This window comes from Syngnathus typhle, linkage group LG7 (genome assembly GCF_033458585.1).
Source record: "Syngnathus typhle isolate RoL2023-S1 ecotype Sweden linkage group LG7, RoL_Styp_1.0, whole genome shotgun sequence".
In the NCBI taxonomy this organism is placed as follows: domain Eukaryota; kingdom Metazoa; phylum Chordata; class Actinopteri; order Syngnathiformes; family Syngnathidae; genus Syngnathus; species Syngnathus typhle.
The window spans coordinates 15,744,022-15,758,074 of record NC_083744.1 but is presented as its reverse complement, the minus strand read 5'-3'; the positions used below and the strand labels follow the sequence as shown (position 1 = coordinate 15,758,074).

Below are 14,053 nucleotides of genomic sequence, written 5' to 3'. Positions count from 1 at the left end.
CCCAGCAGGTGGAAGTGTCGGGGTAAAAGATAGTACAGTAACAAAACACTTGTACAACACTGACATCTTGTGGTGGTTTACGATTATTGCAACACCCAATCTACATTTTTGAACCACCAACAGGTTGTTTTTCTGCACAAAAAATATTAAATATTAATAATATAAAATGGCGCCCCGATTTGGGGGTTATGTGGGTGTCTGCAGCATAATGTAAATTAAATAACATGGCTCAACAAACTGCGTATGACTGACCGGACCTGAAATTAGACATTTGACCACTTGAGGGCGACAATAATGCACTTTTAGAAAGAAAAAGAAAATCACTATTAAACTAACGACTGGACTGATTGTTTTTCACTAACAGAATTTGGCATGAAGTTTAATCTAATCCAAGACTATTAGCGTACAGGGTGGGAAGGAATGTCGACACCAAAGCTTGGAACAATAAACAGAATTGGCCCCAAAACATTAACGCGTAGCTAGGCAACTACAGAAGGGCGATTTTTAGTCAGCAAACTTGAATGTCTTCACCTTGACAGAAGCGCCGCTCGTTCACGTCTCCTCCACGTTCATCAATCCCAAATGCTGTTTGTCGTTTTACTTGCCATCAAAAGCAAACTGAATGAAAACATGTTCCACTTGCAAACTGCAGAACTTTCCAAAGCGATCCTCCATGCGTGCGGTCAGCAAAAAGTAGTTTGAAAAAAACACTTCCGTCAGGTGAAGGGTTGATTTGAGCACCTGTGCTGACTTAGCATAACCCACATCACGTGACAAACATCCTATGTCACAGGTGTCAAACCTAAGGCCCGGGGGCCAGGTACGGCCCGCCGCATCATTTGATGTGGCCCACGAAGACAAATTGTGCATCAAATTTGTGAATTGCAAATTGTCTTCATTTTTAATAATATATTTTTTTAAATATTCGACCAGTTTTTACTCGTCTGATTTGAAAACGAGTTCTTTGTCAGTTTGTTTTGTAGTTTTTACTGTATATAATATGAGGTGCTCATACATTTTTTGTGTTGACAGTCATAGTGGCCCTCCAAAAATGCAGCCCTGTTCTATGTGGCAATTGTGTGACCCGAAGGTCAGTTGATTGACTTTTGGGCGCCCCCACAAAATAAAATAAATGGAGTTATTAAATATATATATATATTTTTTTTTTTACCCATGATTGGAATAAACTATCAACACATCATACACAAGCACAATATACAATAGAAACAAAAGTTTTTTCCCCGCTCAAGCAGTGTTGACAAGATGTGAGCTCGCTTGTTTCATGCCATTGTTGTGAGTCACAGCCTCAGGCGCTTAGAGGGGCCTCATTCACATCTTCAAGAACGCCTCCCTAGCTCGTCTTCACTACAAAAGCACAATAGTGAGTCTATATTCACTGAGAAGTGCCAGACCTGAGTGACAGACAGGTTCAAGGACTTCATTAAGAGGGCTATGCTGTCTTCCTGCATGTTTGATAACATGTTGTTATGGGGACCAAACAAACAGCTTGTGTCATCAAACTTTTTGCATGTTTTTTTTTTCCGTTTTGCTTATTTTTTTTTATCAATTCAAAATAATAATGAGAAATATAATGATTCATTTTATTATAACATAATATTTATAATTATGAATATTATAATATTTATAATTATTAATTCTAAATAATTCACATAGGTTAATCATTAGGTTTGATTGTTTTTTTAAACATTTAGTAATACTATATATTTTTTATATTTACATGTATTTATATAATCATAGCATTTCTATACATTATGATTACATATTTATTTATATGTGTGTGCTATTAACTATATTTCATCGTAAAATTTGAAAATAAATTCTTTGAGGCACCAGAGTAGGCCTCACTTTCCCTGACAACGTTCCCCTAAATAATTTGTCAGATGGTGATAAGCTATTTCGACCAACCTCTCTAAAGTGCAGCCATCAGAGTCACAAGCTAATCTCGGAAGCAACGTAGCCTCCCCTGGTGTAAAATATCACACAGGGTGACTTTGTGTTTCCTCAAGCCAAACAGATGGCGCAACAGCCTTTTAGAAAACGGAAGGCTAACTACTGTGCAAAGTGTGCATTAACGAGATTCTGACCCCAATTAGTGTGGAATGTCTTTTCTGCCCTCCCTACCATCCATGGCAATAACGTTTCTCTACTTCTAAGACAAACAACTGGATTCAGTCACATTCAGAATTATATAATGACTTATTTTCTGCATTTGAGTTCCTTACAGGCGAGGAGAAATTCTCCCAAAATAAACTTCCCGCTACTAAGGGCACGCCTGGATGAGTGAGTAAATGTTCCCCGTTGCTATGGAGGTCTGTTATTGCATCCAAGTAAGAGGGCCCCCGAATCTGACAGGCAGTCTTCTCTCATCACAATGCTTGACGGGACATTTTCCAACACTGAGGAAATATCGCTGAACTCTTTTTCACTCCTGCTTATGTGTCACTATCGGCACAAAAAAATAAAAAACGGACAATGACACTAGTCTACATAGTCCCTCCCCTTCCCATGTTGTGCAGCCGAAAAATGGCCTTCCATGACATCAACCCTAGCAACGGTGAAAACATGCAAGAGGCCACATGGAGACAATTTGGATTACACAACGTTTACCCAGAGTTGAGGAAAGGTTGGCTATGTCCCTTTCCTGACTCAATACAATATGTTTCCACTAAAAATAATCAAGTCTATATTTTTTGAAGCGACATGATCTCGTAGAGCTTCTCTTGTTGATCAAAGACGGGCACGCGAGTGTTATCGGAAGCGCTACAGTGGTTATTTATGGGACCTTTAGTACATTCCCGTATTCTTTGTAACAATTTTTTCCCTTCTGAACATGACTCACGATGCTCATATTTCACTCTGTTGCTATAAAGTTGTTTTATTTTTAAAGTTGAGTGGCCTAGAGACCAAGATTGTTCCGACCACACAGTTGTAATTGCTTGACTTTGGATGATCAATGAAAAAATTCTCTGTAGTGTAAAAAAAAAAAGATACAAATACTCTAAATACTTACCACAGTGTTTTTATTAAGTGTAAATGTGCATTTAGTAAAATAAGATCTCAGTAAAAGGAACTGCATCATGTTTGTCATTACAGTACGTCAATATGCGACCTGCTGAATTTTTAAAGGGGAAGTCAAACCCGCTTTTTTTAAATATGTTTGTTCAGCTTAACTAATTGTGGAATATGAATTACACAGGCAAAATCCATCCATTTTATGCATCACAGGTGGCGGCCATTTTGTCACTAGGTGTCGACTGAAAAGGACATTAGGGTTGCCAGGTCTTAGGTCACAACCAATCACGGATCAGCTTCAGAAAATGTGGCAAAATGGCCGCCCCCTGATAAAATCAGATAAACTTTGCCGCTTAATTTATATTCCACAAACACAACATTAATCAGAATGCCGTTTTTGGATTAGTAGGGGCGCATACATTATATTGTTAAAAAAAATTGGATTCGACTTCCCCTTTAAGAAGTGGAACATTTAACAGCCCTTAAATGTTTATTTTCTTAATGTTGAGATGACAAAAAAAAGAGAAATAATACAGAATCTCTGTAATGTCATCTTTGGTTTGATTGACAGAGACTATAAATAATTTTCAAGCACTGACTCAAATCAGATTTAAAATCAACTTACGTGACCTTTCAAGGTGCACACAACACAACAAAACCTTCTGACCGGTCAGCGCTGCTAAGCCGATACAAAAATAGTCATCTGAAATGAACACACTCGCTTATGTAAGGAGCCTTGCAGTCAGCACAGATAGCACAAAGTGTCAAGTGAACACTATCCAGAAAACGCCACCATTTCCTCCTTCTGACTTTGTGTCTTTCCTTTTAACTTCAACTTCCTGATGAAAGAAAAGTCACAGAGCTCCCAACTGCTACACAAAGTTGAGTGGCGAGATGCCGTGGTTGGCACGTTTTAAACCACAATTAAAAGGTTAGAAATATATCAGCTGTAATGTAAATTTGTATATCTTTTTTTTTACCATCACTGGATCTAAACTCACTATTGGAAAAAATGCTAAATATCATTCTGTGAAAATATTAGTATGAGTTGTTCAATTTCAACACTGTTGTAATAGCTACACGTGCATATGATAAACAACACATGCACTCAGTGTTAGAAACATTAGTAACGTTTTTTTTTTTTTTTACGATTTAAGACAGTGCCCAGAAGTCTTCGTAACATGCTTTCACCAAAAGACCTCAATTAATGCTCGCTTAGTAGCTTCGCTGCCGCCCCTCCCTAAACTGCAGGAACTTGTCAACAAGTGGATGGCTTTTCGAGGACGGGAGGGAGGGAGGGGGGTAGGGGGTGAGGGGGAGGGTTTACTTGCTGAGCCCAGAATTAGGCTACCCCAATTCCAGAGCAGCAGTACCAAGTCTACCCTTGCATTTAGAATCAATGTAATGATAATTTGTCGGGCCTTTCAAATGTCCCAATTTCATTCACTCTTGATCCGAGCGACTACTGTGTCCCTCCATCTCGGACGGTTTGATTCGTCTCCCAGCGACGAGGGACGAAGACTCGCCTTCCCTCTCCGCGTCAAAGTCGTCATCAATCACGACGTGCTGCTCTTTGGAGAACCTCAAGCTGTAGCCTTCTCCGGATACTCCCTGCAAGACGTTCCCAAAGTCGGAAGAACTCAGGGCGGCCATGATCTGCTCCTCCGATAAATCGTCCTCGTCCAGCAACCCGGAGTCCTCCAATGTCTGCGAGACGTTGAGCTCCGCGACAATAGTGGTGGTTCCGCCGTCGCTCGACGTCTGAACTTTCTTGACGGCGACGTTCTGCGGACTTTGACTGCTCACTTTGGTGAGAAAAGCCAACTCCTCCCTCAGTGGGCCCGACATGGAGCCTTGTAACTTCTCCAGAGCTCCTTTTATTTGCTCTTTAGGCTCCAGCGAGTCCTCTCGCAAGAACTCCAGCATGGACTCTTGGACGACGGGGGAAACTCGAACCTCCTCTTCGATGATGCACTCGGGAATGCTTTCTGTGAGGAAAGGTCGATCTGACGTCAGGCGATATTTGTTTTCTTTATGGATGCTTCTGCTTTGTGGAACTCCGTCATCTTGGTAATACCTCTCATCAGATAAGTCATCCACCATTCCGTAATGACCGTATGAGGTAATGCCATAACCCTCCTCAGGTTCAGAGAGATTATCGTCCGGCGTGGAGACAAAATACTCGGCCGGCTCTCTGTCACGGCTGAAATGGAACGACTTCTCGCTCTCCTCCTGAACCCGAACGGATCTGACTTTGGATTTTATCGCCGCGTCATCAACTTGTGTATCTTCTTTCATCTCCTCAATTTGAAAATACGCAGAGGGCTCGTAAAAACCAGATCTTGACTCCTCACTGACTTCGTCGTAAGACTCTACCGGCTGCTCGATAATTTCCACATTGACGGATTTCCCTTCTCCTTGTAGGCCACTGAGAAGGTTCCTGATCATGCTTCCCGTTGCCGTGTCCTCAATGTCCTCCAGGGATACTTTCTTCAATCCTTGGCTCAAGAGCTGATTCAGAGCCGATTCCTCCGAAACGTCCACTTCCTCTTCCACCTTCGACTGCAACACAATCTGAGTCTTCATCGAGCCGTCGTCTTGTTGACTTTTCTCCACGTGATAGGTGATTTTCGGTTCTCCAGAGGAGCAAACCTCAGCTTCCAAACCAGCTGGTTTGATCACCGTCTCAATGATGTCCTCAACGGACATATTGTCATCGAAAGCCTTTCTCGTACTTGTGGACTCGAATTTGCCTTTGTCCTTACGCTCACTCTCACGCATATCTGGTCCATCAACTTCCGCCATAGGCTTTTCCATCTTTGTCTTTTTCTTACGGTTTCTTCTTGGTGGTGACAGCACTTGACCTGACGTGTTCTCCACAGACGACTTTGTGGAACTGCTTTGGCTCTCTACCTTAGACACAAGTTCAATTTTCTTTGTTTTCTCCGCCGACGTCGGGCTTTGGCTCTCTACCTTAGAAACAAGTTCAATTTTCTTTGTTTTCTCCGCCGCCGTCGGGCTTTGGCTCTCTACCTTAGACACAAGTTCAATTTTCTTTGTTTTCTCCGCCGACGTCGGGCTTTGGCTCTCTACCTTAGACGCAAGTTCAAATGTCTTTGTTTTCTCTACCGATGTCGGACTTTGACTCTGGATTTTTTCTTGCTCTTTGGGAACAGTGGAAGAAATGGCCGCCCGGGATTTGGTGAACGAGATCATGTCCCTTCTGCAGGCCGGACTCTGATGCTGAGCGAGTGAAATCGGAATGACCCTGGAGGGACTTGTAGACCCGGAAGGAACGACGGGAGATCTTCTCATAATGGATGTTGACGGGGTGAACCTGACGTCCATACGCTGTCGGCTTGCGGCGGAAGTTCTTGGAGCGTAGCGTTGTCCGGCCATCTTGATATCTTGAGAGGATTAACGAGTGACATTTATTCGTGATGTATTTGACTGGAAATTGAAGACGATACAATTTGACATTTACCGATAGTACGTTCCCGCTGGAGTTCGCTCATCTTTCTGTGAGCGTCTTGAAGGCCGACTCTCTCGCCCTCCAAAAGCGCTCTAGACAAACACAACAATAGGTACATTCTAGCTTTTGGGAGCATTTTAAGGCGCCAATTAGATCATGGGTGTCAAACCTAAGGCCCGGGGGCCAGATCCGGCCCGCTACATCATTTTATGTGGCTCCCATGTGTCAAGTCAATGTTCCTTGTTAAAATAACAAAAGTGTAAATTGGCTTCCTTTTTAATAAGTCAGATATTCCAACAATTTTTCATATTAAAACCCTACTTCAAAATGACTTTTCTTAACTGGATTCTGTTTGTGATACTATGAGATAATAAATCATTAATGGCTCCATGAGGGAAACCGTATCTACAATGTAGCCCGCAACAAAAACGATTGATGATTCAGAAGATCAATAAACACAGAAATTGCAAGAGATGACTAGTCAATAATTAAAAAGATAAATCAATACCGTTCTGTACATCATAATTTGGAAAAACTATAATTACCGTGCAAGGCGTTGTTGGTCTTCCGGCTCTTCCATCTTAAACCTCTAAAGCTAAACAGGCTTAGAAGGCACTATGAACCCGAGTCCCTGGCTATATACGGTAATGCTTACCAAAAAACTTAACCAATCGCTAATCTAATTAATAGCACTTTGTAATCTTCTTAATCTTCGTTCCTGGGTCTTCTTTGAAGGAACAAACATGAGCAAAATGACAGAAAGAAGCTCTCCCGGAGAGTGCTTTCAGACAGACTGAGCTAAAAATAGCAACAATGCGGGGCAGGCCATCGTTGCCTTTAAATTCCCATGCAAATTCAGGACGCGTGATGGGGCCACCTCCAAAATGTTTGGCCGATTCCACCTTCGGACTGACAAGGCCATGATTTACGCTGTACACGATCCATGTGACACAGTTAATATTCGAGTCAGTCCAGGGTAAACGTCATAATCGAATCGTAATAATCGTAATGATCACCTTGCTGATGCCATCTTCAAGTTGAAATTGAAATACTTTACCGATTGCTGACACTCAATATTATCAAAATGAAAAAAAAATAGATTTAATTTTTTAAATAAATAAATAGATAAATAATTAAATAAACAAATAAGCAGATAAATAAATAAATAAATAAATAAATAAATAAATAAATAAATAAATAAATAAATAAATAAATAAATAAATAAATAAATAAATAAATAAATAAATAAATAATTTCCTGTGTCATATGAATTCAATATAAAATTTCTATTGAGGGCTTGTTACCTATAGGCTGCCACCTCCATCCCCAGGTCCATCTTGACTCGCAGCAGATGTTGATGCTCTTGCGTCCTCTGAGCAATGGCCTCCGCCATGGCGTTTCTTTCCCGTTCCAGCTGGTCAATAATCATCTAGAGAGAATAACATACGATGTCGATTGTTCTTCTATGGCTATTTGCGTCAATATTTTTTTTTCCTGCCATCAGAAAGAAAAACAATTTAAATGTCGCTACCAAACGGCGTACATGACAAGGATGGAAATGTATTATTTTTACTCTAACTTATTTACCGATGTTGTCGTTGGATTGTCCTGCTTGTGGAGCTTTATCCTTAAGAGCCTGCCTAATAGGGATTTTCCAGTCTGAGAGATAATTGGCTTAAGTGGCTAGCGAGCGGACACGCCCTCGAGATGTCCGAGCAGAAGCTACCCATTAGTGCATTAAAAGACCATAGCTGTGGTAAATGTTGCCTTTTTGTGGCATTTGCACATGTGTCCCTAATGTAGTGACCTCACCTGATACTCGCCCTCGTCCTGACTGAATTTCTCCTGCATGTGTAGGAGTTGCTCCTCCAGTCGCATTTGCTGCTGCCCTTGTTTCTCCGCGTCCATCCGTAGTTTGTCCAACTGGGTGGTGTGCAGCATCTTCTCTCTCTGCAGGTCATCTAGCATGGCCTGGTCCTCCTGGATGGCTTGTTCCATCTCTTGCACCTTCTGTTGGTACATTTCTAAGGTCTGTGTCCAGCTCTCGGACATCCCGCGGGCATACTCCTCCACGTCTTCCATGGAGGCCGCAGGAGGCCCATGGTAACTCTGCGTGATCACCATGGAATTCACCTTGGGAAAGAGAAATGTAGATATTGGTGAGTTCAAACTTGTGGGTGTTGGTTCTACAAGGTGTTGACTAAAGTGTCGAAAATGATCTGCAGTCTTTGAGGATGGAGTGGTTGAACAAAGGGATGATGGCCAAGGTTTCTGCCCCATGCCAGCCTGTAGACCAAGATCATCAACCGGCGGCTCTCGGGCCGAATTGGGCCCACCGAACCGTTTAATCCGGCCCGCGACTGGATTCCATAATAATGAGGATTAAAATGAATGTTTAACAAAAGCCTGGTTCATAAAGGCTTAAAATATCTTCAGTTTTGTTATGAAATTTAAAAAAATATATAAATAGTACACCAAAAATAATGCTATGCCAAAATGTGATTTTATTTTTAGTTGAGGGTTTAGCCGCCAAGGTGACTCAAATATAATTCTGGCCCTCTGACAAATACAGTTGGGGACCTCTGCTAATAGACAAAGAAATATCTCTCCGCATTCACAATTTAGTGGTCAGACAAATTTTGAAGTTGTTGTGATGTCCAGATTGTTCCATCAAAGGTTACGGAAAAAGTGTCCAGAGTACTTCCACTGACCTGGCTGTCTACTTGTCGTCTGAGCTGTCCCATCTGCTGCCGGTGCGTCTCCTCCAAGAGGGCGTACTCCCTCTGAAGCTCCACCAAACGCTGCTGGAGCAACGCATTGTTGTGGTGGGCCGCCCGGAGCTCCTTCTCTCGGCCGTGCAGCTCCCCGCCGATGTCCCGGCAGGCGTCGCTCTGCTGGCTGCACAGCGAGCGCGCCGTCTGCAAGTCCCTGCACAGCTTCTCGCGCTCCATCTCGGCGCGGGACTTCTCCAGCGCCACCCGCTCCATCGCCCGCCTCAACTCGCGTACTTCGGCCTTGTACTGCGGTTCCCGTTCCACCACCTGGGCCTGTCTGAGGTGGTTGATCTCGGCCAGGAGACATGCGTTCTCCCGCTCCAATTGTTGGGTCCTGGTGAGGTACTGAGCCAGCCGGCCGTTGAGCAGCTGCAGCTGCTGCTTGTCAGCCTCAAAAGTTCTTCTCGAAGGCAACATTGTGGTGTCAAAAATAATCGGGAAAGGATAAAAACCAACCCGTGTCCGAGTGTTCTTCTCGCTGGTCGTCCTTGCACGCAAATGTGACGTCATCCGCCTTCACTCACCCTTTGACAAGTGCACCAGGAGGGGCGTGTCCGCCTCTGAGGATCGCCCTGCCTGAAGGAGAGGAGCTGGCAGATGTTGAGGTGCGTTTAAGAACATCCGGACATTCACTTGCAATTCAATCCATCCGACCGTAACAGCAGAATTAATTAACATACCTCCAGACTCAGCAGGAAAACGAACAGGTGAATAACACACCTGGTACAGGGATGTATGAGTGACATTCTCTCCATTGCTCGTCTTCATTAGCCAGAATTCACCAGAAGCACATGAACGCATCAGTAGTTACCACGCTGTGCAGAGGACAACAGCGCCATCCCGTGGCCTGCTTGAATGGCATGCTCAGCTACAGTACAGGACGCTAAAACTAAAATAGAATTTATCTCAGTGGATTAAATTCCGCACGATATGTCGTTTGTTAAATAATTTTTGGGGTTTTATCAAAATGGACAATTAATCAAGTGGCCACTTTAAGCGTATGGTGCCGTCAGGTGCTTATCACTGGTCTACATAAAATGAAATAGAATTCTTTGTCTTGGTAAAAAAAAAAAAAGGAAATATTTTAAACAATAAGGTATTTCAGATTTATATACGATATGAATACAGATTCTCTAATGATAGGGTTATTTAAAAGATCCAAATAAGCATTATTTTTAATATTTGGTCAATAAAATAAACTTTCATTGCTTGGTAATTTTATGTAGTTGAGAAAAAAAACCCTTTTCATGCCAACTCAAGTGTGGGTAATTTTAAAAAGGAAACAAATAACTGACACCAAATGAAATAACAAAAGAATTCATCTTTATAGTGAATCATGAGGGCATTTATACAGTGATTTAAACTGATATCATTAAAGGAAGAAAAAATGAAAATAAAAAAATAAATAAATAACACATCTAAAGGAAAGAGTATGATAAAAGCAACATTTCCAAAAATAAAATAAAACAACAGGAAAAAAGCCTTCAAAATTATATATAGCATCCATTTTAAGACCTTTTAATCATTAAATCTTTTCTGCTCTTGAAGCCATTCTTTATTTGGTTTGAGAAGAAATAATAATAACACTTGAACGGGGTGGCGGGAGTGTGTTGTGCTGACTATAAAAATAAACAAACAAACAAACAAACGTGAGAAACATGATTAAGGCAAGCGATGAGACCCAGTTCGCCCCACACTGCTTTGACTGGGTTTTAAAAACAAACATTTGGTTAATGTGGCTGATTAAAAAACGGAGGCACCGACAGAACGGAAGATGATGGGAGAGGGGGAGGAGGCTGTACTTAAGAAATAAGAGAAGCTGTGGAGATAAGAAGAAAAGCCTTTTTTTTTTTTTTAAACTTGGACCTGAGATTGAGTTTGCACCCCGAGGTGCAGTGCTAGACCACAAAAAGTACAAAAAAGGGTGCAGAAGAAAGCTCGCACATGGAGCAAAGGTGTCCATTCCAAATAATAATAATAATAACAATAATAATACAGACATTCGAAAACAAATAATGACATGTGAAGAAAAAAACAACAACACATATTTGATGACTAAAATCTTTTTTTTTTTGTCATTTTACCATATAGTTCTAATAGATTTTTGTAGATAAGAGAGTAGTGGAGAGAATAGCAAACCTGAAGGATCTCAGAGAAAAGAGAATAAATAGCAGCTTTGTTGTGTACGGGCATACACGCAGGCACACGCGCACGCACACACACACAGCATCGTGACGTGTGTTGCGGCCCTACTTGAAAATCAGTCCAGTAAGTTGTAAAAGTGTCATGAGATGACAAAAGGGGGCGGAGCTATTTGTTGAATTGATTGTTGAGGTGTGATGAGTTTGCTGTCTGAAGAAGGCAACTCTAAAAGCAGAACATTCAGAGAGTGATTAAAAATAATAATAATAATAATTGATGAATCCATCTGACTGTCAACTAAATGATGTGGTTGTTTGAGTCAGAACTTTTTTTCTTATACTGTACTCAGTAAAAATGGGAGTCATTTACTTTGTTATATTTGTCATCATTTTTGACCATTGAACGCAAAAATGCTTTTTCCTCCGAAGCACAGTCTCCTTTTGGCAACTTAGTGTTATTATTTTCTTTTAAAGACACAACACATCTTCCAGTCACACAATTTTTTTTTTTTGTCTGAAATGTCCAAGGAAAGTCCACCGATGTGAAACATTACAAAAAAAAAAAAAAGAAATGTTATTATAGAGAGAATCGATATATATAAATACACACTCCACAACGTCCTCTCTCGGGGGGGGGGGAAAAAAGTGCTCTTCTGTTGATGTTTACTGGCAGATATGCTTAAAAAATGTCTTTTGTGTCTTTTTAAGTCTTTTGATTTCCTTCTTGAAGGATGTAACAAAGACGCCGAATCTCTCTGTTTCTCTCCTGTCGAAGAAGTCACGCTGGAGAGATTTGGGTTACCCTGTGTAGGAGGTTGGGGGGGGGGCGATATTAGCAGGCCGACGATTGGGGCAGGGGTAGCGCCCGCTCGTTCTTCCTGCCGCCGTTCATGTGGGCGTAGGGCTGCAGTTCGTCAAAGTTGGGCCTGAGCAGCACCACGGGCCCGTTGGCCGCCGCCGCCGCCGCCGCCGCTGCTCCGGCGTGCTTGCTGTCTGAAGGCCCCGAGACGGGAGACCCGGGTTTCAAAAAAGAAGCGGCGGGCTGCGCCGAGGAGGGCGGCGGCGTGCCGGCGGCGCACCCCGCCGACGGGGCGGCGGCCGGAGGCTGGATGGTGGAAGCGGGGTCCAGGGGAATGTTCTCCATTTTCTCCACCTGCATGTCCAGCTCCTCGGTGTCGGGCGGCTTGTTCTCCTCGCTGTAGAAGAAGCTCACTTCCCGGAAGGGCGGGTCCAGGTCCTCCTTGATGCTGCTGATGATCTCCAGGAAGGACGGACGCATCTTGGGGTTGTACTGCCAGCACATCCGCATCAGCTCGAACCTGCGCAGAGCAAAGAGAAGTCCGATTCGTACCACATCAACAAACACTGGAAGGAACCTCGGTTTGCTTTCCATCCTTAAAATGCATCTTTAAAAATTGAACACATTGGACAATCCTCAATTTCTGCTTGACTTAACAAAACTAAATGTTACTTGATGACTTTAATGATAGTGATGTGAATCGTTGCTTTCTTTCTCACCAGCAGGGGGCAGGAGAGACTACATTTGGTTTCCTTACCGAGATGCTGTAGTCACACGCCACTACTTTAGGTACACCTGCCAATTCTAATAAGGCAGCAAATTTAAAAAATACAAAAATTAAATAAAAATTGATGGTATGTGGATGATGATTTGCACTTCCACTCAGTGCATATTATGTAAGTTATCATCATTTCAAATAAAATGATGCTTTTCAAGTCCTTTGACAAAAAGTCATCAGTCACTGCATTGGTTTGTCGACAGCGAGGTGCCAAGAGGTCAAACTTTTAACAAAGCCGGAGGGCCACGGAAGAATTGTTTCTGGGCAAATGTGACGTTGGAGGTTGCTCCCGAGTAACCTGACGACAATCCCGCCATCTGCTGCTGTGCGTGCAGTTCTAGCAAAGAATCAACACAACGTGCACATGAGCAAGCTTACCCTTTTCATCATAAAAAAAAGGGACTTTTTCTGTTCATATTTGTCAAGTATTTTATGAAATAAATGTAGAATTTTTTGGGGACGGTTTTACTTCAACTGAAGACGGTGGGGGTCTTTTTATCATCTGTTTTAGTTGAGTTCTTCCGTCTGGAAACATGACTACAAATCCCTGATCAGAAACCAAAAATAATATCTCTCTTTTAAATAATAACAAAAAATCTTTGACTGATATATTTGACTTCACGTAATCCGAACGTTTGATTAAATCCCCACTTCTTGTCATTTGCAGAAAATCAAATGACCATAACTTAAAATATGGCCGTTTTATGTCTATGCAGCAATAAAACGTGCAATGTTCAATGAGTGAGGTCCAACCCTGCTCGAATTCATTTCAACGAGCTATGACGTGCCGCTCCGTCGTAAATCATTTAAATATGAGTCCTGCTTGGCGCGTCCCCTGCTAGCGAGGCTGCAGACGGTAACCCCGAGCTATCTGATCCTGGAGACGACCCGGACATGGCGGAACAATTCGAAGCGCTCCACTTTGTTCCAACTTTAAGCTACTCATTCAGGCCTGACTTGTTTGGCACCTAAACAAACTGCTGCAGGAATCAAAATATTATGTGCTTTGCTTGAATTATTTATTTATCTATCTATCTATCTATCTATCTATCTATC

General features: G+C 42.2%; 2 protein-coding genes across 2 annotated transcripts in view; both read right to left on the bottom strand.

Moving 5' to 3' along the window:
- Positions 1–3,024: 3,024 nt before the first annotated feature.
- On the bottom strand, positions 3,025–9,815 carry synm (synemin, intermediate filament protein). The gene is made up of 5 exons (XM_061282152.1): positions 9,217–9,815; positions 8,318–8,638; positions 7,810–7,934; positions 6,518–6,597; positions 3,025–6,440 (listed from the first exon to the last, which is right to left on the bottom strand). Exons 1-5 carry the CDS (start codon positions 9,787–9,789, stop codon positions 4,477–4,479), a joined length of 3,063 nt encoding a protein of 1,020 aa, XP_061138136.1. The 5' UTR covers positions 9,790–9,815; the 3' UTR covers positions 3,025–4,476.
- Positions 9,816–10,580: 765 nt separating this feature from the next.
- LOC133156443 (insulin-like growth factor 1 receptor) overlaps positions 10,581–14,053 on the bottom strand; it is a 49,297-nt gene continuing 45,824 nt past the window's right edge. Inside the window, exon 21 of the mRNA XM_061282151.1 lies at positions 10,581–12,739. Within this exon, the coding sequence (XP_061138135.1) occupies positions 12,253–12,739 (487 nt within the window). The 3' untranslated portion in view covers positions 10,581–12,252. The remainder of the gene's footprint in view (positions 12,740–14,053) is intronic.